We start from the raw sequence: 26,242 nt of genomic DNA, 5'->3' as shown, positions 1-26,242 counted from the left end.
TTAAAACAAAAAAAAATTACAAATTATAAATTCAACAAGATGTTGTAAGTAGCTGTCCTGAGAGGTGCCTACCTGCAACTTAATGTAGCTGAAATCAAAACCTCATTTACATGCTACGGCCTGTTCACAATTTGTTGGATATTTGTAAATCATTACTAAGACACTGTCAGTGCCATAAACCTTTTCTGAGTGCAGCTAACCTAACTTAAAGGATTTGGTTTAAATCCTTCCTTCACCTGCTTTTCTTTCTGGTTCTTCACAGCTGGAAAGCAATGCCCGCAATGACATAGTAAAGCCTAAACAGGGAATTGAAGCAAATAGTCCTGAAAAATGTGAAGACTCCTGTCTAAAATGTCAGCCTGTGTTTTGTACATCTCTTCTTATTTGCCCATGCTGAGGCAAAGGGAGTAGGCACTGAAGTGATAGACAACAGCTGGAGCACTGTTGTGTAGAGGAGTAGGAAAGGGGTTAAAGGTTCAGAAGAATCTGCAAGATTTGTGTGTTCAGTGGCTATGACAGCCTGAAGAGCTGATTAAACTCAAGTCCGGTTTCTGTAGTAGTTTCTTGCAGTTTCCAAGTATGTGTCTCAGGATGGTGGTTATGCAGAGGAGGTGTGAGGACAGGGTAGAAGAATTGACAGCTTGATGTTAGCCATCCTTAGCTTTTGCTGACTGACAGTTCATTAGAAAATTCCTGTGAGGAAATGCCTGAGATGAAATATAGTTGTTACCAAATACAGCAGATATAGGAATTTTTTTAATGTAATTAACAAAGATTATCTTACAAGTGCATGCATATATTTCACTTTGCAATTTGAAGGAAATAAATTAGTATGATAAAATAGTTGTTAGAGAAATAATTGATTCAGCAATTCTATTTCCAGCAAGTCTGTTGAGAAGCTTCAGTTTTGTTCAAAGCCTATATAGAGATGTCATATCTCTGAATCTATCATTAAGGCAGGTCTGGACATAGTAGGTCAAGGCAAAGATGGTTGTAAAATTTACAGCTGAATGTGTTTCTCCTTATTTTCAACCCAGTTAAAGAGAAAGAATGCTTGTCCTGGTTATTAAAACCTATTAGCAGGACAGATAGTGTGTACCTGTAAAACACTTTTTATGGCTTTATACTTTTAGATAAAGAGCAAATGTTTTTGTATGTGATTAAGTGAATTTTGGTTGGTTTGTTTTCTTCTGTAGATTTCATGCTTTCTTCTTAAGGTTTCATTCTTCCCTGAGGCATTCATCCCATCAACTGAATGGACAAGAGTTGCACAAATAAAAGTAGGAAGTGGTTTTATAATTAGAGTCCAACATAATGTAAAAGTTTCTCCAGAAGACTTAATTCAGGTCATCTCAGTCAGGTTCAGTGACTTTTGAGTGTTTATTGTTACCGATAATCATGTGAACCTGCTTCAAGGACTGAACTCTTTGCAGCAGACTTGCCTCCCTTCCCTCCTTGGTGTTGCTCCTCAAACATGCTCCTGAGGCAGAAGCTGATGTCTGAGGAGAGCATAGCAATGTCTGCCAGTTTGTCATCAGGCAAATTAAGCTGTGCCAGCCAAGTGTGTATTTATGTAATCAGTATTCTTTCTGCATTACTGCCTTTCTTGGGTCTTGCAAATGTGTCTGCTGTGAATTCCCTAGACGTGGGACTGCTGAATTAGTTTGGCAAGTTCTGAAGTTTGTGAGAAGAGTTTGACTTTTTTCTTCCTCCTCCCCTTTAATGCAATTCATTTCCTTGGATGATTCCTGGGAAAATTCAGCTATTCAGCTGGGAGTTGGCTGTGCCCTGTCACGCTGGTTTTTTTATGGAAACAGGTCTCTCTTGATTATTGACTATTCTGTTGAAATAAATAATACATTATCCATAAATTATGCATTTTTCTGATTATGAAGTGTCTTGACTATTTTTCTGAACTTGGAAGGAAATGATGTGTTGAGACTAGCAATTTGTAACTACTTTTGTTTTGAATATTATTATATAAAATGAAAAGGCAGTTTGGTGAGGTAATATTCCCTGAAGTAGAATTACTGATTTTGTTTGTAATTTTGAAGGCTTTTGAATAACTTGCTTTACAGCAGAGGTATTTCTAAGTGCTGGAAGTCTTAAGAAGCCTTTTTTGGGACATAACTCAAAAAAAAAAAGTGTACGTCTCTCTGTTTTGTCTAGCATATTCCCTAAATTTGGAATAGTCCTCAGATAAATGGGGAACTAGTATGGTTAAAAACCAAAACAAAATCTAGGCTGACAAGAGTCAGTTGGACTAACACCAGTTAGTAATGCCTCCATTTTCTTCAGAGTGCTACTCCTGTTCCCTTGAATCCTGGGGCTATAAGCAAATAATGTATTGGTGTGATTACTGCAATCTAAAACAAGATAACAGAAGAGGAATATTTTTTAGAAGCAGAAAAATTGTTACTGTGATAATCTTTAAGAATCTGGAGCATAGAAATTCTAGTATTTGTGAATATTTCTGAGATAATTCACAATGAATGTTCTCTTACGAAAAATAATTTCAGGTATTATTATACCAGTTGCTTGAGTGCTACCAGGGATGTGGTGTGTGCTGTGTCATAATCTGTTGCATTCCCCAAAATATATTTCTTGATTTGATATATATTCACATATCTATAAATTTTCCCATCCCACAAAACTAAGGACAAATTTTCCAGATTAGAAAACAGAAATAGTATATTTCTATACATAATATAAATCTTAAATTTCTGGTGTCCTGATTTGTGCCTAGTCTTTGGGCTGGGGTAGTAACAGGTAGCTCTGTATCTTTCAGAGACATCCCTGCAGTTTCTGTGGCAAGTTGCCAGTTGCTAACCATCTTTTCTGCTCCAGTCATGAGACCTTTCAGTTTCTCTTTCCAGAGAGTGTTTTCCAGCCAATTTACTTTATTTCTGATGCTAAGAAATGTTCTGTGGGTGTTGTGAGCCCATCAGCCACAGTGAATAATTCATTAACAAATCACAAACTGAAATCATTTGCACAGATTGTCAAACAATTTTTCTATTTTCTATTTTTCTATTTTAACAACTTCTAACAGAAGATAGAGCTATAGCTGTCAGGCATTTGGCACTGCTCTGGAGCTTTTCTGTATGGATAGTTTAACTCTGAACAGTTCAGAGTTATAAGAAAAAGTTGTGTTTCTGTCTAACTAGGTCGTTACACTTTAAGTTTGTCAAATAAATATAAGTTTAAAAAAACTCCATGTCTCTAATTCTTTCACCTCTGATATTAATTTTTTTCTTTTAAAGTCTAGGGACTCCATCAAGTTGGATGACCTGAAGGCAGAGGTGTCACCACGAATTTCAGCAGAAGATCTGATTGACTTGTGTGAGTTGACAGGACCTAGTCATTCCAAAACACCTGTAAAGAAAACAAAGCCTAGCAAGCCAAAGCTGCTGGTGGTGGACATCCGTAACAGCGAAGAGTATCCTTCAAATCTGAGTGCTGGCCTTGCTAAATCCTGCTTGTGTCAATTACTTCCTCATTGTCTGTGGAGTGATATGTTGGAATGGTACATAATGGAAAGAGAGGGATCTGAGGTGGAATGGAAGAACTGAAGGCCAGGGGGTTTGGCATGGAGAGGCCTGGTTTGCAGAGAAGAGGACAGTTGTATTTTTTTTTGTCTTCCCATATTCAGTTGTGGGTTTAGTGAAATCACTTTGTACCAGTAGCACAAGTGCTTTAATGCTCCATTTTTCCTCATAACGGGTGTTATCAGCAGACCTTCCCTGTTTAATATGACCGATATTTTGGAAAGGTGTGAGACTCTCCAATTAAATGGAAGGGAGATAGAGAAGAGTTGATAGCTCATGTGCTTTGCCAGTCCCTTAGTGGAAAATTGATTCCTATTGAGTGTCTTTTAGCTATGTCAGGTAGTGCAACCACATAGCTGCCCTAACTTAAGTCCTCTAGTGACTGATACTCAGAAAAGACTTAAAGGGGTTTTGGAGCTATACTTTTACCAGGGTCACTACCCTGTCTACACCTTACTCATGTGTTCCTTTTCAAGTACACAGTTCTTTGCATGTGGAGTATTTTTTTAATTGTTTGGACTTGGTTTTTTATGAAGTAGTGTAGTTACATGACAGGGATTGTTTGCATTTTGGAAGGGGTAGTCCTCCAGGAGCACACGTCTTGGTCAGCATCCATTTAAAAGCATAAAAAATGATAAGACATTATTAGAGGTATCTCTAAACATTGTACTGAGTATTTTGGAATATACTTGTTACTAGTTTGTATCACTTTTGTTAAGCATTGCTCATTTCATAATAGCAAAGCTGATGTAGATTGTTTGGGGGTTTTTTGTAGTCTACTCTTAGCTTGCTGTGTCACAAGTGATAATTCCTAGTGGGCTAACAATGCTCAATACAAAAATAACAGATGATTCAGAGTTTAGCCTGGAGAAAAGGAGACTCAAGTAGGGACCTTATCACTCTATGCTACCATGGTGGTGGCTGGGTTGATGGTTGGACTTTGGTGATCTTAGACTCTTTTCTGACCTTAAAAAATCCATGATTCTATGAGTTTTACTCCACCTTATACTTTGAGAAAGGAAAATCGTTCCTTTTACCAATGTCTGGCTTGTTCTTAAAGTTCTCCAATGATGGGGATTCAGCAGGCTCCTGACAGTTTTACCATGAAAAGAGATCTTCCAGTGTCTAACAAATGCACCATGAGGACATTTCCCATATTGTATGTGTATTAGAAGAGTGCAGTTTCTAGACCAAGAAGTGAATGATGGATCAATGCCAGTATTTGGGCTAAAATATGTAGTAAAAATTTAAATAACGTTTAAATCTCTTTTTTTTCACCTAGTTTGTTAAAATGCCACTTCAAAAGTAATTGTATATGCAGAGGAGCACCTCCACTAACATTTTTTTCTATTAATCTTTTATCAATGTTTATGACAAAGTATGGTGATGTAAAAAAGTAATATTCTTTCTACTATATAAAGGTAAATTTGTTGTTTACATAGTAAATGGAATTTCCTAATATTCTGAATTAAAACAGTTATTTTCTTGTATGCCAAACTTGAACCTTTAATGTGATCTGCTATGTAGATAAAACAGAATGGCTAAAGGAGTACAAAAAAGGTAATTTTTCTTTTGCTTGCATGTATTATTTTCATGCATAAGTTAAGGATTCTAATTAAGTATATATTCGTGTGTCTGGGTAGTTTGACTCCTTCTTTCTGGTCTTCAGTGTTTTCTTTACTCTTGGATCTAGATTGTTGAAAATGAGGTCCTTATTATTCAGATAACAGTAAAAATGCAGGTTATTTGTTGAGAGATAATTTCGTCATCAAGAGAGAATACTTTTAGACTCCAATTTAAAAGAGAAGTCTCTGGAAGTAAAAGCTATGAAAGGTTATTGTTAGTGCATAGAAGGCTTTGATACTACCAAGTTAAATTATGTTTCTATTTCTACATGCATCATTGTCTTACTAAAGTTACTTCCTAGAAATCACCAAGGAGAAAGCAGGAGGAAGGCAAGTAATATAAAATGCCTAGACTACAATCATTGCACTGAAAGGCTATTATCTGTGTAGGGTAATGGATTTATTTATAAATTCATTAATCATCCTGTAATCAGGATGAAAGGCAAGGTGTTTGCTTTAATGTTTCTATAGCTTTTCTACTACCTTGATAATAGGTTCTACTGTACTGTTATATTGATCCTATTCTACTCTAGCAGACTAGATTCAAAATTTCAATTATTTCAAAATTATTTGACTTCTGTGAATTAAGTGGGTTTATGAGGCTGTTTCTCATAGTATGAATTTCTTAATCACACGTTTTATTTCTGTCTCTTGAATGAGGAGCCATTGTGGAGAGAGGAAATCTCCATTAGCTTCAATAGTGCACTTTAGTCACTTCTGATGATGTTTTAGTATGTTTGAAGTTTATGGTAGACTAAAATGTCCTGCCCTTTAAATAAGGGGTGCACTGAAATCCTAGCATCCATCTGGTATTAAGAGGTAGGAAGTATAAATAAAAAGGCAGCCTGGTAGGTAGTAAAATTGCCCTTGAGTGTATTGGTTTGTATGTCAGTTGCAGAAGAAAATACCTGGTATGGAGAAAGCTGTTAAACTGTCAGCAGTTGTGAATATACGTGGGACACCATAAGAATACCACGTTCAATGTCCTGTTCACTCTCGCAATAAGGAAACAGACTTTGTGTTTGTCACGAAATTTCAACAAACTAGGATAGGATCAGACTGTCTGTATGTTTCTGTGGTGTGTATTTTAAAATGTGACAGACCACTGTGAGGTGTTTCAAAAATATCATTTAGTATATTTTGGCTTTAGTCTTTTTCACCATATATGCCTGTCATGCTAAACTTCACTTTTACTTTGTTTTCTAAGTGCTTTGAGAAAATCATGAGAGGATTTCCAACAAGTATCAAACATGCTTCATATTTCATAATAGGACCCACATAAAAGCTGAGGGATTGCTTTGTTATGAATCTCACGTTGCAAGGCCAAGAGCTACCAGCCCTCTTTCCCAGTAGACAGCTTTGTAACAGAAGGCTTTCTAATGAAAAGCTATTATACACAAAGCACTGTTTCAGTTGGCCAGCAATTCTTCTAAGGCTTATTTCATTAAGCACGTTAGCAGATATACTGGCAGCCTTCCATTCATGTTTTGAAAGTTATGGCTGCATGCTTATGGTGTCTCAGTCTGTAGCACAAAATCTTGGCCTTTTTGTTAATTGTCTTAGCAATTAGAACTTTTTTTAAAGACTAGGTCATGTTTCTCTGAGCAGCTAAGTGTACTCAGTAGTTTAAGTAACTAAATTTGTCCAAAGTTATTTTCTGTCTAAATTATAATCATTTCAGAACCTGATCAATAGCAGTGGGAGTTACGTGGTTATAAATGGGGTTGGGGAAAGGGGATTGGCATAGATCAGTGAAGGAGGGATATAATTTTCCCATTCAAAATAGAAATAAACTGACAACATTAATTAATGGTACATGATCATCTTTTGTTCTTTCCAGTGTTTTTATATAGCCATGTTTTTCCCACACTATAACAGTGATGATCATAAAACTAAAATTGTTACATAAATAATGAGAAACGAATGCTAATATTAAGCTAAGTCAGTTAAATCTTACCTCCATTTAAGGCAGCTCCTTTGTGTAATAGGATTCTGGGATTTAATTATAAATTTAACTGGCTTTCTGCAAGAACAGGAATAGAGTGACTAATCTCAATATTTGACATTGTGTGTATTTTTGCAGAACCTTGCTGTTTCCCATCTCTTCAAAGCTGTTTTTGCTTATAGCTGGGGAAGGGGAATATTCCAGGCATGTGTGTTCAGTCTATGAAAGTAATTCAGAGTTTTATCGAGGTCATGGTGGATTTTCAAATCCATAAAAAGCTAGCTAGTAGTAGTCCAACTTAATTTTTATTTAAGAGACTTTCACATTCAGTATTTGTTTATAAAATCCCATTGAGTGATCATCCTCTGAAACTGAAGGACAGCTAACTATGATGTCTCAGAGTTGTTTGCTTTTCAATACCCATTATACACTTGCTGTTAGTGGAACTCAGATAATATACATGGTGCTCATTGTCTGGGAATCTGAGGTCATATACATTAGAATTTCAATTTGGATCAAAACTGTGGAGGACATGTGGGGGTAGATAGGAAGTTTGAGGACATTTCCTGATAATCCCTGTTTAGTTTTGGTTCTCATTTTAAGTACTTCATTTCTTTTGCATAAAATGCCTCTAGAAGAGGTGCTCCAACTGCTTAGTGGTATTTGGCTCCTCTTAGCAGACTAGAGTTGAAGTGAAATCCACAAGATTAGGTATACTGGGGATATTGGCTCTTTAGCATTAAGTATTTAATTTAGCAGATCATTTTTTGTCATGCTGTGTCCTTTTTGAACCAACCAGTTCTTCATTATGTGCTTTCTTTCCTATGTAATTTTCCTATGAAGGTTTTTCTCCATATGAGTAAACAGTAAATGAGGTTTGTCGAAATAATCTATCACAAAAACCAATGGTGTTGTATCATGACAGCCAGGATGGCAAGCAGGTTCATCCTACAGTTATTCATGTACCACAGGTTTCTCTGCCTTTCAGACCTCCTTAACTGACCTTCCAAAGCTTTAACCGTGGCCACATTTCTGGCAGCATCAATGTCGCTTTTGCATCAGCATTTACTGCAGAAGGGGATCTCATCCAGTGCCCAGCAACTGCCACACTCCAGAGCTTTAAAGGAAGAGTTGTGGTGATTGTAGGAAATGCAGTGAAGAACACAGCAGCTGTAAGTGTATTGCTAAAATGTATATTTTTATCCTTAGAGATAAGCAATACCATGCATACTGGCAGTAGTAAAACAAATGCTAGTGTCTGGAAAATTTAGGTTAGAATTTTGTGTATGATGACAGGACCTGGGGTAATGTTTTTGTTGTTGCTCATTTCTGCTTCTAGACAAAGACATTTCCCTTCAAATGGTCCACAACTGAGAAGGTTGATGTTTTGAAATAAAATTGCTTGACATTATCTTCTTCAGCTTTAAAATCTTTATTTTTGGTATGTCAGAGAAGTGACATTGGCACTTCTAATGTGCATAATGTTCAAAATTGGCTTGCATTTACTTTTTGTGGTGTTAGGAAGGACACATAAGGTAAGTTGGATGGGGACAGATACGTTATGAACTATAAAGAAAATAAGATATAATTCATATTCCTACTGGTAAGAAACAATGTATTGCCCAATTTTTTAGAATCACTTGTTCCTGCAGTTGTGCTTAGAGAAGAGGAAAATGATCCTTACTGGTAACTTTTGTATGATGTATTTATTGTTAGTGCCTTAGCTAGGGACGGAGAATATTCAAACTTTTCTATTCAAATTCTTTTCTATAATTAAATACTTGATGGTGTTGAGAATCTCCAGAATAACAACTAAAAGTACGTAAGTATTTCTTTCACTATACTTCTCTCGGATGAAGGAAAGCTATCTTTTTTTTTTTTTCAGACACACTCTTAGTTATGGTTTACCTTTGGTTCACCCATTTCTTAAGCCTGTTTACACAAAGGACATGAACTGTAAACCTGATATGACAAGGAGGGCTGTGAATCATTAAAAGGTCTTCATGTCAGGAACAGCAGCAGCATCAGCACAACACATGATATTGATTTTAATACCTGTAGGGAGTTGTAAGTAGAGGGAGAAATCCCTTTCATTAACCTGCATTTCATCATTTAGAAAATTAACTTGTGGTATGTATCAGGTTTCTTAAATAGTAACAGAGATGGCATGAAGGAGGCTGTAAACCATCTCTCACATAGTTTCAGTAGTGAGTATCTAGGTTTGTGTGTGAATCCAGGTAAGTTCATGATAGATATTTCATCGTGAAATCAGACCATTTGAATAATCACAATTCCCCACTAAATGCTGAATGCATAAATCCCCTCTCAAAAGAACAAATGCAAAATGCATAAAATGCTAAGAGTGAAATGGAGATGATTTAAATGATGCTTTACATGTTTGATGTGGATTATGTAGCTGCTTTCAACAACTACATTTCAAAATACCAAACATACAAATTTATCTCAGGAAGAGCCTAACCATTCACTAAACTCGTGAGGATTAAGAAGAGGAAAAAGTAAGTTCTTTGGTGTTCACTAGTGGGTGTCTTTATGGGACATATTCCACACACTACCAAGCCATTTTCTGGCAGCTATTTTTCACAACCAGTCAGAAATGTTTTGTCTGAAACAAAGGAACTCAGAGTGAAGAAACAACTTGTAACAAATTTCCAGGGATGGAAAGTACAGTGTGGGGTTGTCTATTTCACCAAGGCCAAGCAGATGCTATTTTCTCCTGTATTTGAGAGACAATTCTGATGCAAAATTAGACTTTTTTTTAAATGTTTCAAAATTTTTGAAATGAACATGGAATGTTTCCTTTGCTGTGCATCTAAAAAAATCTAGCAGTGTGCTTAGTGAGTGCAAATACTTCAGTCACATGACAGGTGCTGTCTTATCCTCTAAACCCAGATTTTATGCAGTTGAGACAATGTTGACCCAGAATTGTCAATATCGTAGCTTTCCATAAAGGAGAGATGCTGCTTTGCCTCTTGTTTTGCTTTTAGAGTTCTTGAAATCCTGCCTAAAGAGGTTTGAGCTTTAAATAGCAACAAAATACTGGATTGACCAGTTTGACCAGAAATTAATTAAATACTAAAGCCTAAATACTGGTAGGGACTCGCCACTTCTATCGCACCCTTAAAATACATATAAAACTAGCTTCAATTTGACTGTGCTGATAAAACTTTTTCTTTTGTGGGTAATTTTTTAAGGTCAGTTTCAGTTTTACTCTGCATGGCTCCATAGAACTGTCTGCCACTCTTCATGCCCAAGCTATGTAGCTCAAGGTTTGACAAGAACAATAGTTATTACTTTTTAAATTTTACTAGGTAATCCAATTTTAGGAAAAAAATTTAAAAGTTAATGCATGAAAACAAAACCAGTTTTTGTCCACATTACAAGATGCCCAACTTTAAATGCATTTTTTCCAAAAAGAGGTATGTATTTCCAGATTAAATGGGATGAGCCAAAAATTGTACCCTCTGCCATAAAGGAGCATTCTTCAGAAATGTTCACTGATATTTACTCCACTAAAAATTTGGAGATTTTTATGATATGTTCAGTTTAAATTTATATAGGACTGAGAGGCAGGGCTAAGTGTGAAAAAACACCAATTGTATATGGGTCTGTTTGTAGTTAGAAGGTTGAATCTTTAAATTATGCTTCCTATGAGCAGCCTACTTGGCATCACTTAAAAATAATTTTAAAAGCAAAGTGGTGTACACTGGACAGACCTGTAGAAAAAGTCTTTTTGCACTTCATTTCTGTTTCTGCTATTTGCATTTGATTTGGTGCTAGATGATAAAAAATTTAAATTAGAAAGAAAATGCTGTCTAGAGTTTGAGATGTGAGAGGGAAAACTGAAAACTTCACCACAGCACTGTTCCAGCAAGAGGATAGGGAAGCCAGCAATGTCTCGTAGTGCCTCTGGATATGACAGCTTTGGCTCTAGTTGAACACTTCCTTAGGATGGAATTAAAACAGGGTAATCCTGCATGATAAGACATTGGTGCTACATCTAGAAGTTAAATTAATATATTGGCTGATGTACAGGAGCCTTACTAAATGCACCATTAGCAGCATAAAAATATTGTAAAAGGGGAATCATGTGGTGGTGTTTGGCTCACACCTCTCTGGAGAATATTCCTTCCTTTAGGCTGCTTCTTATGGTGCCAGCCTTTCTTCTAGGTTTTTCTGGGCACTTGTTAACAGAGCAGATATTTGTTTGTCTCTGAAAACAGCAGGAAACCTTCACATAAAAGGCATTATGCTGGAGTTCATCAACCAGATTCTATTTTTATATGTAACTTTTGGATATGTTAAGTGGCAGCATCTCCTAAGTGAATTGAATTCCCCTTTCCCACCTCCTTAGGCAGGTAAGCACGTTGTAAATTCTGTTATGGTCAAGGGATCATTACAGTTGAGAATATAATAGTTAAATAGGCAGCAGGTGTTCAACTGTAGCTTCTTTTTTGGTCTAGGACAAATAACACGTCTCCTGATTTTTGTCACTTTCAGAGATGCAGCAAGTAAAAAGGTGGATTATAGTTATGCATATGTAGTACAGGGATTATTTTGGATGTTTTTATGGAAAGGTGACATTGCTTCATCTTCCCTCCTTCAGTCAGCTTTGAGGTGCTAAGCCATTATCTGTTTCCATTTCAAACTTTTGCCTATATTACTGCAATGTTAACTGAATTTAAAACAGGAGAAATACCTTACCTGGCACTAAATTATTCCCTAGCAACTTAATTTTGATAGTGGCACACTCCTACTTCTGTCACATGTTTGTTTAATAAATGCATGCTTCCCCCAGTGGTTTAATGCATGTGCTTTATTGTCAGCTAAATGCTATAATGGAATAAAATATACAGGACACTTTAATCTGTCTAATAATTAGCAACTTATTTATATTTTGCCTGGAAAAAGATAAGCTGTAAGTCAAAACTTGAAAGACATCTGTCTTTATAGCTGGGAAATAAATTCTGTGTTGTAAATTCTAATTGTTACATTGATTACTTTTTGTCTAGATAAGTTATGCTGCTGTAAATATATTGTCTAGAGAACCTCTACAAGTTACTGAAGCAGTCATTCTTATTGCATCGCAATAGCTAATAGATAAAGTACATGAATCATCTCCAAAACAAAGACAAGAAGTTCTGATTTTCCATGAGATCTTTCTGACCATTTTCAAGGCAAGAGGGACAGGGTCAAATTCAAAATTCTTTTTATATAACATATTCTTAGCTTGGAAAAAAGAAATATTTTTTTCTGTATGAAAATAGCATATAGCATTTTCTCTCTCCCAGCACACTATCAAAAATGCATTTCTTCTTGTATGAAGACTGAGACACATAGGTTACAGTGTCTGGTTACTACTGAATTTGTGTGATTTTATTGTCATCTTCCTGAGGCCTTTTAAAAACCCCTTGCCAGATAAGCAAGTCCTTGCATGATTTTCTGTTATAAACTTGTCTTAAAACTACAAATGGATACCTATGAAACTTCATAGGGTGATCTGAAGATTAGGTATTGCATAGAATACTAAAGGAAGGACAGGTGCATTTGTGCTTCTAAAGACAGATATATTTAGTTGGAAGGGCCTAATAAAACTTGTGGAGTGTGAGTAAATAGAAATTAGACAATAAACTTCTGGAGATGTTCCCACTATACATCTTTTAAACTCTGTTTCTTTGTAAATAGTTTCTGCAGAAAAGTGACTGAACAATTGGAATGGAAACCCTTCTCTTTGCAGGGATGGAGAGGCCCCTTATGATTCCCAGAATGGCTCTTTCATGTTTCTTTGTTAAGGCCCCATCATCCTATCTGCATTCAGACTCAGAGGCTACTGGAATCATCAGAGCCTCCTTGTTGCCTTTAAAGAGGAAGAGATTAAGCTTGTATTTTGAAAAGTTTGAAAGGTTTGAGTTAATCAGCAACAGTCCTTCTGGTTTTAACTCTCCCCAATACATGGTTAAGTCTTCATTATTTTATTCCATACATTTAGCCCTTTTTATTACTGTAACATGCATAATGTATGCATGCTTTCCTTCATGGAGAGAAAGCAGCCCAGCTGCTGTTGCCAGTACATGCTCTTCACACAGCCCAAGAGAGACACTTGGGCTGCCAGCCAGGAGTTGTGTTGTGCTGTTGTAATTCTGCCCCTGCCCCTGGCTTTGGTTCGTGTGCATTGAGTGCCTCAGGTACAGCAGTGATGAGCTAAATCTCTCACTGTTCCAGCCAGGTATGAAAGAGGAAGGGGCAAAATGCAAGATGGATCTTCAGAGCAGAATTGGCGTGTTTCTTTTCCTCCTCTGAAGTAAGCGCCACGGAAAACAGGCTAATTCCAAAACTCCAAACTAGGTTCTCTTTGTTAATTTTTACTGAGACTGGTGGTAGCGGTCATTGGAAATTTTAGTTGTTCATTTGATGTAGGTGTTGTTTGGCCTGTCTGTGTGCCTTGCTATGCAGAGGTTTGGATCCTTCTGGAATGAGGAGTCTTGGAGTCCTTGGCTTTACCTATGAAAATATGTCTGAGAGATGCTGGCAAGCAGGATGTCAGCTCTTTTCAATCATCTGGGAACTCTCTAAGGACAGGAAGGATGGGAGAATGGTTAACCTGAATCTTGGAGTGGTGCTGTCAGGCTCCAGACTTTCTCCAGACATCTGTCTCAGCTGTTGTTATACTCCTTGTAGACTGCACCTCTGAAAGAGTACTCTTGTTCTTGATGGAGCTTGGATTTGGTTGTATCCATGTTGCTCAGAGCTATTGCATTATAACATAGAATTTTCACTTTCTGGGGCTGTTTCTCAGCTCTGACACGGTGTTTTGTGTTTCCTGGTGTTCCAGTTCAGAGAATCAGAAATAGTGATAACTGAAATAGAGATGGTAATGACCTATAAATAGTGTTAGAAGTTCAGGACCTTGTGTAAGGATATACCAGCTAGAATGGTGTTGGTGAATTTGGCAGTTAGAATATCCAGGCTGCAAGGATATTGCTTGTTGTTTTGCTTTTCTCTAAACTGTATCTGAACCAGCCTTTGAAGAGGACTGACTGACTGAATGACTGACTGCTGCAGGAGGTTTGAGTAGAGTTTGAGTAGCAACTGGACAAAACTTGCATTTTGGGTAGTATTAGGAAAAAGTACTGCAAATGACAAAGAAATGTTTTTCGCTATCAAATACTTCTTTGACCATTATTCAAGATCCAGGGCAACCCTTAGACATGGGGGGAAGAGGTAGAATCTTTCACAAAGACTCATACTTTCTCTTTTTATATCCAAGCCAGCTGTTACGCCTCTTTTCAAAATCCTGTATTTCTGTTCACTAACAGCTTTTTTATTTTCTGTTGAGTGAAAAATAAAATAATTTTCTTTCTGCATTTTCATTTTACATTCCATTCAACTGTAATGTGTGCACTGCATTTATTTTAGTCAGTATAAATTAGCTGTGTTACAACAGCTAAATCTCGGCAACTGACTTTAATTTTCAAGTGCTCACTTTCAGCTGGGTATTTTTTTAATGTATATAATTTCTAGGTGGAAAATTTAAAATACAGGTGTTTAAAATTTATTACCTGAAAAAATTTGACAGTTTACTCTTACTTTCGCTCTCAGTAAAACTTATTCCAAAACCAGCTATTAAATACCTGTTTCTGTAGGCTTATTTTCAAATCTTTGCATGTATGTCCTTTAAGTTACTGCTGTGTTTTTGTGATAGAATGGAAAGTGTTCCATTTTGGCCAGATCTACATGCAGAGAATTTTCCCTTGATCTTGTTAGAGCGATTGGTTCTATGTTCCACCCCTCCCACCCCCTAGTATGTGTTTGCATCAAGTTGTCCTTTCTTTGTTTTTTTTTTAGCTTCCATTCAGTTTATGGTAATACCATAACCAACAACTAGGCACTGTTCTGTTGATATGGGAGGTTTTAGGTTCCTATCTTTTCCATGGTGTTAAAGTGTCATTTCATTTATCTGGAACTCTTTAATATAAGAAGTAGCTCACTAAAAATAATCTTGTGTACTGGATCTGTGTTCTGGCATATGGAGAGTGTTGTTAAAAAAGTTGCAGACTGATCACTTTGACTGTTGAGCTTTCAGAGAGGTGTAGGTGAGCTCTTGGACTGAAATCACACAGCAAAATAGACTGCAACTCCTGAGAGGTTTATGTAGCATGAGTTTACAAGTAGAAAACTAGAAATAATCTTGTGGCAATGAATGAATAATACAAAATTTGGTTGATATTTCTCCTCCAACTTCTATTTTTCTTCTGACTCTTTCAGAGTATGCTGTTAATATTTATACCATGGTAACACTTGTCACAGCAATCTTTTCTGCTATTCTGGTGCAGTATGTTACTCCTCCTTCCCTCCCAGCGTGCCCTTTAATTAAAGCCTGTCACAAGAATGTCTGTGAAAGTGAATAATGTGTACATAGCAACCCTCGTGGCTGGCCCGAAGGGTGCTGGGAGTGGGGCTGCTCAAGCTGTTGTGTTCTTAGACTCTGTGCTGTAGACAGTCTGAAAACGTGATGTGCCTGGCATAAGACATGCAGCACTTGAAAGCTGTTATTTTGCTGCTTGGAACAGGGTAGTAGAAACATTTTGATAAATTCTGCAATGTGCAGATCATTAAGGTTCTTGATGGTGCTTAAAGGAGCAGTCCTGTTATGCTATTTATATTGAGAGCATCACCAAGACAGGATAAAATATTTAATATTTGCCCTAATTTTGGTATGAATTTTCTGTGATCTTGTCTGTCTTTGAAAGCCTGACTTTATGTATCTGCATTTAGAGTCTTAAATGACTACTTTCAAATGCAAATTGCAACTTCCTGGCTTAGTTATGCTCACCAAGAAGGGTGTTTTATCTGGAATTGATGGATGCATTACTTTAAAGAGGAACTGTGTTTCCAAAGTCTTCAGCAAAGTCATCATATTGCAGTCATTAAACAATGTTTCTCACATATTCATCCTTTCATATGTAATATTTGCTGTGAAAGCAGCAAGAAGAATTTCAGTTTCGAAGTTCAGTTTAAACATTAGATGCAACCAGAGAAAACACAGCAACTGAATTTGGGAATCTCATTTTGAGGAAAGACCACCTGAAGCAGAAAGTAAAAAGCTTAAAAGTCTTGTAGTAGTATCCCTCAAAGCCTTTCCTCAGATAGAAACAACTCCCATTTCCCTCAAGTAGTCTTCTTGTCTAAATGAAAGCAAAAGCATTACAGAGGAGTGTGATCCATTGGTGGTATGGGGAAAGATATATTTCAGAAGTTATGTCAACACAAACATTTGATAAATTTGAGAAAGTTTAATCTATAATAAAGGACAGTTTATTTCTGTGTACAGAAATATATTTCTGTATAATGGAAATTCAATTGTACACTACCTTTGTATGTTTCAGTACATCGCTCTTTAAAATGTAGGTGCTTTACAGGTTGCTAAGGATGATGGAACCCATGTGCTTATCTCTTCACCATGTTATTTTCAGTCTTAACAGCACCTTTTTAAATTGGATTACTTAGTAAATTACAAATTATATATTCAGGTGCCTGTTAGTAAACTTCTAGTTGACACTTCATGATTGCATTTATAAAGCAAATAGAGCCCCTGTATGCATGCCAAGATGGCAGTTTCTGTTGTAGAAAGTCTGGGGTATTCATTCAGAAGAGCACCTTGGGATTTTTTTGATGCATGAAGTTTGCTCTTTTTGGATCACTGATTTTACCTTTTTTTTCAGCTTTTTAGGAAACCTTGCTTTTTATCTTTATTTCTTGGATTCAGGCTACTGATATTTGGCATAACTGAGGGTCAAACTAGGGAGAAAATCTATGTAGCTATTTCAAATAGTCCTTCCTCTCATGCCCCTCCATCAGTGCATACACCAGAAATAACACTCCCTTGTGTTTTGAAAATACTGGCTTCATAGAGTGTATTTTGGCAAGGCAAGATATCAGGTGGTGTTGGAACATTTCAGAAACATGGTGAACAAGTTCCTGTTCTTGTCTGCAACAGACGGGCTCTCTTCTGTCTGGGAGAGGGTGGCACAGACATGTACAGAGGAACAGAACTATAAAAAGTCAAACTTTTAAATAAGGGAGACTGCTATGCTGGTAAGAGGCTATTTCTAAGTCTACGCTTTACCAAAAGTTACTATTTCTACTTTCAGTGAAAAAATGGAGGGAGGCAGAAGGTAAAACTAAATGTCTTTAATCAGATCAAGTCCTATTGCCATGTGACTTAAACCTGGAGTCTTCTATGCATTGCCTGGACAGATGTATGTGCAAAGCTCTTGGAGGCTGATATTGGGAGTTGGATGGCAGCTCTCAGCTTATGTCAATGTGCCTCTGGGCCCCTGACTCACAGCTAATTCCCACAGTAGTGAGATACTGATAGTAGTATGTTTCCTGCTCAGTGATTTTTCCCTGGCTGGATGTTGAGCTGCAATATTTTGAACTGCATTTGCAGCATTTCTCACTTAAACTAGGCAGACAACAGAAAACACTTCTGTGACAACTTAAGAAAAAAAAAATAGGAAGTTCGTCTTATGGTATATCATCTTGTGCTCTTGTGCTTTCTGCCCATCATTTGCTACCAGACCCAGATTTTGCAGTGCTTTCTTCCCAGAGGCCCTGCAAGAAGCAACAAATGCCTCACTCTAAGGTCATCATATGCAGTGAAGAAAATTACTTTTACATAACTTGGTTACTGACACAGTTCTAAAATACAGTCGGACACAGGCCTTTATGCTCAAACCCCAAGTACAAGGCATTTGTTTGTGTATTCTCTTTTAAGATTACATTGAATGGTAGTTATATTAGAGGTAGGGCATTCAAAACACATGGAGCGGAGTTTAGTTTATTATCAGCATTTTAAAGTTATCAGTAGTCAGAGAGTGGAACATCTCTGTTGGCACATGGGACGCTGTACTCAGGAAATAACATGGTGCCTCCTGCCAGCCAGAACGCTTGTTACCATTTTTCATTTCTGCTGGCTCTGAGCAGCCTTGGTGTCCAAGGCAGAGCACTGTCCACTAGTCACAGGTGGAGAGCACTGTGAGGTGACAGGTAAGTCCATGTGAAGCCGAGATGTCTGGTAGGAGTATTTCACTAGGAATAGAAACTACTTCTGTAGTTCATGGTATGCACAGCTATATTTATGTCTCTGTTTTACTGTACACCACATCTTTATGGACTGTGATTATAGCAAGAGATATTTGGACTCTCCTCGTGATGCCTCTGTGCATATTATACCACCTGTGCACCCAAGAACCTTTCTAAAAGCATAGCATTTACTTTGCTCATGAAAGCTGACATCCACATATGGTGTAAGATTACTGTCAGCTGCTTTGATTCCTTGATTGTGGGGATTTTTTTAGTTGGTTCTTTGACTCCTATACTGAATAACCCAAACTGATGGGGAAGGAGATAATTGAACTTCCTTTTGGTTTTCTCTGGGCAACTACCTGAATAAATTTAACAGCCAAAATGTTTACAGATAATTGTGTAGTACATCTAGTTCTGCCTCAGTATCTGTTACACTGTAACAGGTAATTAGAAGGAAAGTAAATGAAAAAAGAAATCCCATGTACTGAGTTTGATTGGGGTGCCCACAGCTGTTCTTGAGTTGGGAATTTGTTTGAGCAAAGTTAGCTATCTGGACATCACACTTGCACAGGTTCTCACATAGCATCACTAATTATTTTAAAGAGTCAAAAAGGGAAAAGCAATTTTTTTTACATAGCCCACTGGAAGCATTCAGTGATTTTACAAATGGTTTCTGATTTGACAGCCAAGTTTAAAGCAACAGTCTCAAGGACTGGGATGGTAGAGCAATCTATCACAGCTATGGAAATTAAGTAAAACTATTAATTTCTCACTGATTAATCTGTTTTGGTGCTTGCTTTTTAATGAATTGTAGTCAGTGTATAGAAGGCAAGTTTGACCTGTAATGCACAAAATACTGTTCCTTTAGGTTGGATTTTGGTATTCTGAAACATAATTTCAATTTTTTTTTATCATAATTATTTTGATATACAAAATATCTTTGTCATTGTAATATGTTTCATAAAGTTACTGTGTGGAAAGTAGCAATTGCTGTTTATGGCATGAACTATTTGAGGAGAGAGGCTTTCAGTGGTGCTTGCACTATTTAACCTGCCTGTGGGCAGATTGGTGGGAGCAGGGAAGATGAAAGATGATAGACCCCAAATTCATTTCTGACAGCTGTGAGATCAAGTCACATCGGATGAGTTTGACAGGGTAAGCAAATGACTACACCCTCAAACTGTGATGCTTGTACCTTTGGGAACCTACAGGAAACAGCTGGGAGTTAGATTAATGCACAGAAAAATATCTGTTAGTTCATGCTTTGAGAGAGGCTCCAGTGATTGCCCTGAGATTAAACAGTCCTTTTAGGATGAGATAAAATCCTGCCTAAGCAGAGATAAATAAAGTTCAAGGTTATTAGTGTGACACTTTCATGACCACAAAATTCATCCCAGCTGTTTCAACACACTGGCCTGGGCTCCTGTGTTGACTAGTTAGTGCAAAAAAAAGAACTTCAAGGGTCTGATATTTTTTGCTTAATTTGCCTTACTTAACATTATTGTGATTTAAGAACTATGATATGCAGTGGGCTAATGATACATTCGTTTCAGTTTGCAGCTCATCTAGTGAAAAACAAGTACCCAAGGGTCTGCATCCTAGATGGAGGAATCAACAAGATCAAGCCAACTGGTCTCCTCACAGTTCCTTCTCCACAAATCTAAGTGACTGTAAACATTCAGGACAATCTGTCTGAAGAGGAAAGTCTTACCTACAACACATATCCTGAACCTAAAGGGCATTATGACATCTTCACCATACAAGATATCCTGATGATCAGTGTCTTATCCTGCAGCTGTAGAGCCCAGGAGCTTTGTGTTTGTTCCTTAGTATAGAGATTCGGTTGGAACTGACCAAATTTGAAGATTTAAGCTTTTCAAGAAACCTCTTTCAGCACTGATGTAGTGCAGAAGTGCTTGGGCAAGTCTGAACAAAGAGAGAGGACCTCATCTTGGGTTTGGTATCTTATATTTCTGCAGAGCAAAATTAACTGGCACTTGATGGCTCTAAGGTGCACTTAGATTATTTGAAAAAGTATTTTACTGTGAATGTTGAAAGTAGCAAAGTGAAACTGTGCCATGTATATTGTGTGGAAAAAGTGTGTTCTCCAATATTTTAAAAGTAATTGCTGTATCTTGTGACCTGCTTTATTTCTGAGAAAGCATTTTTTTCATCTGGTTTGGAAATAAAGATGTGTCCCAAATTGGAAGTCACTGTAAGAGCTGCTGCTGAGTCAGTCCAAAAGCTATCAAAAGTTGGAAAATTTCTTCTACTCTGTGGTGAATTTAACAATTTGTTTCTATAATTGTATCAAGTGTAACAATTTCTGAAACAATTACACTTACCAGAAAGGTGGGTTTTCAACAGTACTGTGTCTTAGGACTAGAAATCATTTATTCTGCCAATAATAGTGTGCTTCCATTTTAGAAGCTCATGCCTTGAAAGGAAACATTGCAATTTTAATTTTCATTCAAAAACATTCTAGAATAATCACTCTTTCGTGGATTGGAAGTTGAGAGTTTTCTTTGGCCCTCTACTCTCTCAGCTAGTGGTGTCAATTTTCTTGGGGCTTTTTTAAGTCCTTGAACATGAACTTTAAAACTGACATATTTAGACAGCAACCTGGTTTTGAACTGGACTGGTGCAAGGGCTGCAGATCAGTGAAAGCAGGTTCCCACAAAGGGCATAAGGTGGCTGTGCAGTAAAGATGTGGGAATTTGCAGTAAGAAGCTGAAAGCATTTAAAGCACCAACAGAAACAGGAGTTGGCATATCTCTTGCTGAGAGGCTGAAAATAAACCTGATTCAGACAAGTACCAACTTTCAGGAGATACAAGGGAAAAAAAAACCAACATCCTAATTCCTCCCCCTCAAAATCCCAGGTTAGGTTTGCTATCTTATCAGGTCCATTATTCTAAAAATAATGGTGGAGATGGGAGGAAGGCTAGGAAAATAAAAGAATCTGTCTTCAAGAATGCTTCTTGAAAATATTACATTTAATCCAGGGAAACCAGTTATGATAATGTAAGACTGTCAGTATGGCACTGAAATTAAATGGGAATGTGGAAGAATGTGTTTTAGAAGACAAGGAAGTGTTAGATGTGTCTTTTTACATTTTTGAAGCTGGAAAAAACTGATGTGACATGAGACTTAATAATCACTGAAGCATGAGGATTAAAATGTGTTTCGTAAAATTAACAAATTAACAAAATGACACCAAAGACCTGTTCACCTGGTTACAGTCTCAAATTAGCTTGCATTGTGAATTTGGCACCCTGCTCTTTATTATTAGAGTATCATCTGAGACAAGTCAGTTTCCACCATACAAGGTCACTGTAGGGTAATGAGGATTTGCTCTGGAGATGGGATTATTGTATGCCTCATTTGAGGATTTTATATCAGGAATAGTTTTTAATTTGGCAAGCAGAACATTGCAGCACCTTACTTTATTTTGTTTTTCTTCTGTCACAACGGGCTTCCAAAACTGAGAATTCTCAGAGAGGTGGTCAGTGAAAAGCTGGGAACAGTGTCTATAAATCACAGGCAACTTGATCACTTGTTCTGTGGAGTTTTTAGTGTTGGTGGTTGTGGGGTTTGGGGTTTGTTGTTTTGGGAGGGGTTTTTTGAGCTGAAACTGTGGAAGATGAGACTTTGTGAAAGGTGCTGAAAGAGGAAGTCTTCATTCTCTTGGTGGGGGAAGCAGAAGGTTTTGTAGAGCTCTTGAAAGATTTTTGAAGGCTGGGTTTTCCAAACATGTACATTCCCAGAAGCATGGTTTGTCCAGCTGTACCATTGTCATTCTCTGTTTTAGACTGCAACTGGATGCCATAAAGATCTAGTAGGAGAAAGAAAAACCAATATTAATGCTTCATGTTGGTGTCTTCTGCTGCTAGCATAAAAATATCCTAACTAAATATTTCCCACTGGTGGGCCTGGAAAATGCAGCCTCTCCTACTCTGTTTTTTCCTACCATTTTAAAAACATCCTGAATCTGTCCCAGCCACCTGGGCCTATAGCTTCCTGCCCTGACAGCCATATTCCCAGAGGGTAGCCAGGTGGGCTTCTAAAAAATGCAAAGGAATTAAACCTTCTTTTGGCAGCCTGAGACCTATTAATCATTGCAGACTGTGAAACAATTGCTGCTAACACTTGAGTGTCCTTCTTCAGACAACATACAGTCCTTTGAGCTTTTTATTGCAGTTTGCATCTAAGTTCCTTGAGTTTGTTTTTGGTTTTACAAGTGTGTATTTGCCCTGTTTGGTTCTCTGTTTTGGAGCAAAGACTAAGGCTATTTGTTCTTATCCTAGGAACCTCCCTTCCTGCACCCATTTTGTTTCCCGTATTCATCCCGGTTTCTCCATGTCTAGGTTCCTTGTGACCACAGTACCTTCCCAGTGCAGGATGGAAACAACTCAGCTAATGTAGCAGAAAGGAGGAAAGTTACAGTGTTTACTTCACTCTCACTAATCTGGTCTGCTTAAGGTATTTCTGGTTTGTTGATTTTGGGGAGGTTTTGTTGATTTTTGAGAGGTTTTGTTGTTTTAATGTAGCATAAGTTTTCCCTTTCAAATTATGTTCTCCCCACTGGTAGTGTTTTTTGGTAGAGTCTTTTGGTAGAGTCTTCCTGATATTTGAACTAGAAGCAGTGACCATAGCAGCTGGGCAGACAGTGGTATGTATTCTTTCACGTAGGTAATTTATTTTTCTGATTTCCTGGATGGTCACTAGAAGTACTAAGGACTAAATAATTTGTTAGAGTGGGTAAGGGTAAAATTTCATGTGATTCTTCCCTTGCTTCTTTTTCCCAGTTTTAATCTATCCTTGGGCTTACTGACAAGGCCACTGCACACTTCAATGTGTTGCCTGTGCCTTTGCCTATTCTTAATCTGTGTAGGCATCACACAGTGGTATGATGCTATTTCTGTGACCTTCTGGATATCAGTATCTACACTTCCTTTGATATTTTAGCCTGCTGAAGAAGATGTTTGTTAGAATATCTCTTAGCTGGACTTCAGAGCTGCAGCACATAAAACTCAACAAAACAAAAAACCCCAAATAACATGACTTAGTTCTTCAGCAGCTTTATCACTCACTATTGAAGGAGGTACTGTGAGAGCCTGTTAGTTCTGTGGCCTGAGACACACTTGCTGTTCTTATTTACAGGGTGTGAATGTTGTACACAGTATCCCTGAGATTTAATTTATGTTTGTGTCTTACCAAGTTCCTTCAGTTCATATAAAAAATTGGGTATGTCTTTATTTAGCTTTCACAGTGTTCAGATTGAGTTACTGAGAGGTCTGGGAATTGTGTGGGACTGAGTATGGCCTTTTAATCTCCCATTTCCAGTTATCTTTGCTGATGAGTCAGACTGGCCTCTCCCATTGTTATGTTAGAAACTTTACTGTCATCAGTCTTATCTTGCTATTTTTAATTCTTTTTGTTGGGCCCAGCTTCTGAAAATTGACTGAAAGAGTTATAATTTTTCCCAAAAGTGTGTTTCTTTCCAGGACAAGTGATGAAACTTGATCTGTGCTGACTGAGCTAACATCAAATTTGTGTATTTGACTAGTAAAATTGCAGATTCTCCTTTTTCTTTGAATCCCAAGCTATAATGCTGGTATTGTCAATCTTTTAGGTTTCCAGACTTAGCAGAAAGCTAATGCCAGAAACTGCAGGCTCATTTGGAAATAGTGTTTCATTTGCATTTCAAGTAACCATGAAGTTTTAAGTTTGCTACTGGTAGTGTTCTTTAAATAATAGCACCAAAATACCTGTTCCTGTTGGACAACAGTCTCTATTCTATGACAACAGAGTCTGTATTCCATTCATTTAGGTTTAAAAATTCTTCTTGTATTGCCATAAGCATGTGTGATTGAACATAGTTCAATATTGTTGTATGTCTCTCATTTTATCAACATTTAATAAACCAATGTTATACAGAATTTAAACAAAAACATAGAATCAGTACAGTGTTACTATCACTGAATCTATTTTTAAGTATTTTTTCTAAAGCCTTTTCCCAAAATTTCTTGAACCATAATGTAAATCCATGTTCAGATTAATCTCTAATAGTGGTCTTGCATGTAAAGGTAGAGAGACCCCAGTGCATGCACTCCTGTAACTCACGTATTTTCCTTCCCTGGTGATAGGTCCTTATGTGCTTTAGGAGCAGGGACACCCAAGTTTGCAGACACAGTAATGTGTGTAAAAGAGCAGATACAGTAAAGCAGTATGGTAGTCATTGTATTCAGTGGGAACAATTCAGGGAAAGTTGCAGATCACTGCTTTAATTAATATTTCCTAACTGAAGCAGTATTAAATGTCTCCTCTTTGTCTGTCTAGAATTATCTTGCATTACCTCATTTTAGAGAGAAACATAATCTGGTGGTATCAGCTTTTTTTCAGCTGGGCTGGCCAAAGGAGTAAAACTGAGAGTACAGAACAGGTACATAAAATAATTATGGGGTTTTAGTAAATCCAGTGCATATGGCAGTAGCTTGAGTTACCAGGCCATTATTGCCTTCCTTGCTACAAACTTTTGAGATGTCTTGTATAATCTGAGTGACTCAGTTCTCCTCACTAAAACAAGCTAATAACGTTTCCTTATTTTACTCAGTGTAGAAAAAAGATACACAGTGCATACTGTGACCACAGTACTGTGTGTGAGTGTGAGGACAGTGCAGACAGCGAAGACTAAATATGTCTTTCCTAGGAATAAACACTTTCTTTGGAAGCCAAAGGTAGATGACAATATGAGTTCTCCATCACTAATTTTGTAAACAATCCTTTCACTAGCAAGTACTGCTAATGAATGAATTTCACAGATTGCCACAAACAATTCACAGCTCCTATCAAGAATATACTAATAGTGATTTATTATTTATTAGGTATTGCAAAGCTTGCTATAAATTTTGGTCAGCTACATCCAGCAACAATGTTAATAGTACATAATAAACACTTTGGTGTAGTTAGGCTATAATAAAATAGGATGTATTTTCAATGACTACAATACTTAGATTTTTCTTTCATGTTAATGAAGATTAGTACTTTCTGTAAACTTAGCCAAATACCAAGCTCTACAGCCCTAGAATACCAGGAAGAAAACCATAGCCTCCCTTACAAAGCTGAGGTCAGAGCATAATAAAAAAAGTATTTTTAGTTTAGATTATCAGTTCTCTTTGCTCTTTCAGCATTTCAAGTGGGTTTGCATTGCGTGCACAGAGTAATGTGTAGGTCAGCTTGCATTGTGCTGTTCTGTCCTACCATGGCTTGGGAAGGCACGAAAACTCTGCCTGACTCAGCAGCAGTAAAATGTTAAATTCTTTTTGCTAACAGTTTTCTCACAGCTTCTCAGTAGGGAAATACAGGCACTGAGGTCTGCATGAAATTATAGCAGGGGGGTCTAATCTCACTGATGCATTCACATGCTTCACTAAAATACCACAATATAGGAAGTATCAAGCTTTTTGGATGGATCTTTCTCTTCATTTCTCTTCTCCACATTTTCTCCACTTCATATGACTATTAAAAGGACTCAATGTGAAACAAATAATTCTTGTTAACAGGGATAAATCTAGAGAATTTTTAAATTCAGTGTCATAGAATCAATCATGATATTTAGCCTTTACTAATAGTCATCATTTTAGATAAATTAGCATGGGATTTCCTACTATTACTCAGTTTTTCATAGTTTCAGACTGTCTGTGTTCTTGTTTAAATTGAATATATTCATCCTCTGGGTATTCCTGACGTTCTCACAGCTGCTGAAAGACAGGGTTTTTAGCCTTAAACTTTTCTCACATGGCATTTTCATGGCAAGCTGACTCAAAACAAGTCTGAGCTGTGCTTTTGTGTTTTATACTGACATCCATAGAAAGAACTTTATTTTGTTTGGGAGCTAGTGTGTAGCATGAGTGAGACTGTGCCACTTGTGTCCTATCTTCTGCTGTGTAATTATAATTATTACTTTAGAAGTATTCAACAAACTGCGAATTTCAGAAACATACTTTTAGGGAGCAC

General features: G+C 37.2%; 1 protein-coding gene across 3 annotated transcripts in view; it reads left to right on the top strand.

Annotated features, from left to right (window-relative positions):
* TBCK (TBC1 domain containing kinase) overlaps nt 1-20,433 on the top strand; it is a 94,634-nt gene extending 74,201 nt beyond the window's left edge. For all 3 annotated transcript variants that reach the window (XM_069013298.1, XM_069013296.1, XM_069013297.1), the window contains 3 exons: nt 3,264-3,439; nt 8,131-8,290; nt 19,778-20,433. In XM_069013298.1, coding sequence (XP_068869399.1) covers nt 3,264-3,439; nt 8,131-8,290; nt 19,778-19,888 — 447 coding nt within the window. In that variant the 3' untranslated portion in view covers nt 19,889-20,433. The remainder of the gene's footprint in view (nt 1-3,263; nt 3,440-8,130; nt 8,291-19,777) is intronic.
* The last annotated feature ends 5,809 nt before the right edge of the window (nt 20,434-26,242 follow it).

Source organism: Aphelocoma coerulescens, chromosome 4 (genome assembly GCF_041296385.1).
Source record: "Aphelocoma coerulescens isolate FSJ_1873_10779 chromosome 4, UR_Acoe_1.0, whole genome shotgun sequence".
Lineage (NCBI taxonomy): Eukaryota > Metazoa > Chordata > Aves > Passeriformes > Corvidae > Aphelocoma > Aphelocoma coerulescens.
Note: the sequence above shows the minus strand (reverse complement) of the source record. Positions and strands in the feature narration are given on the sequence as shown.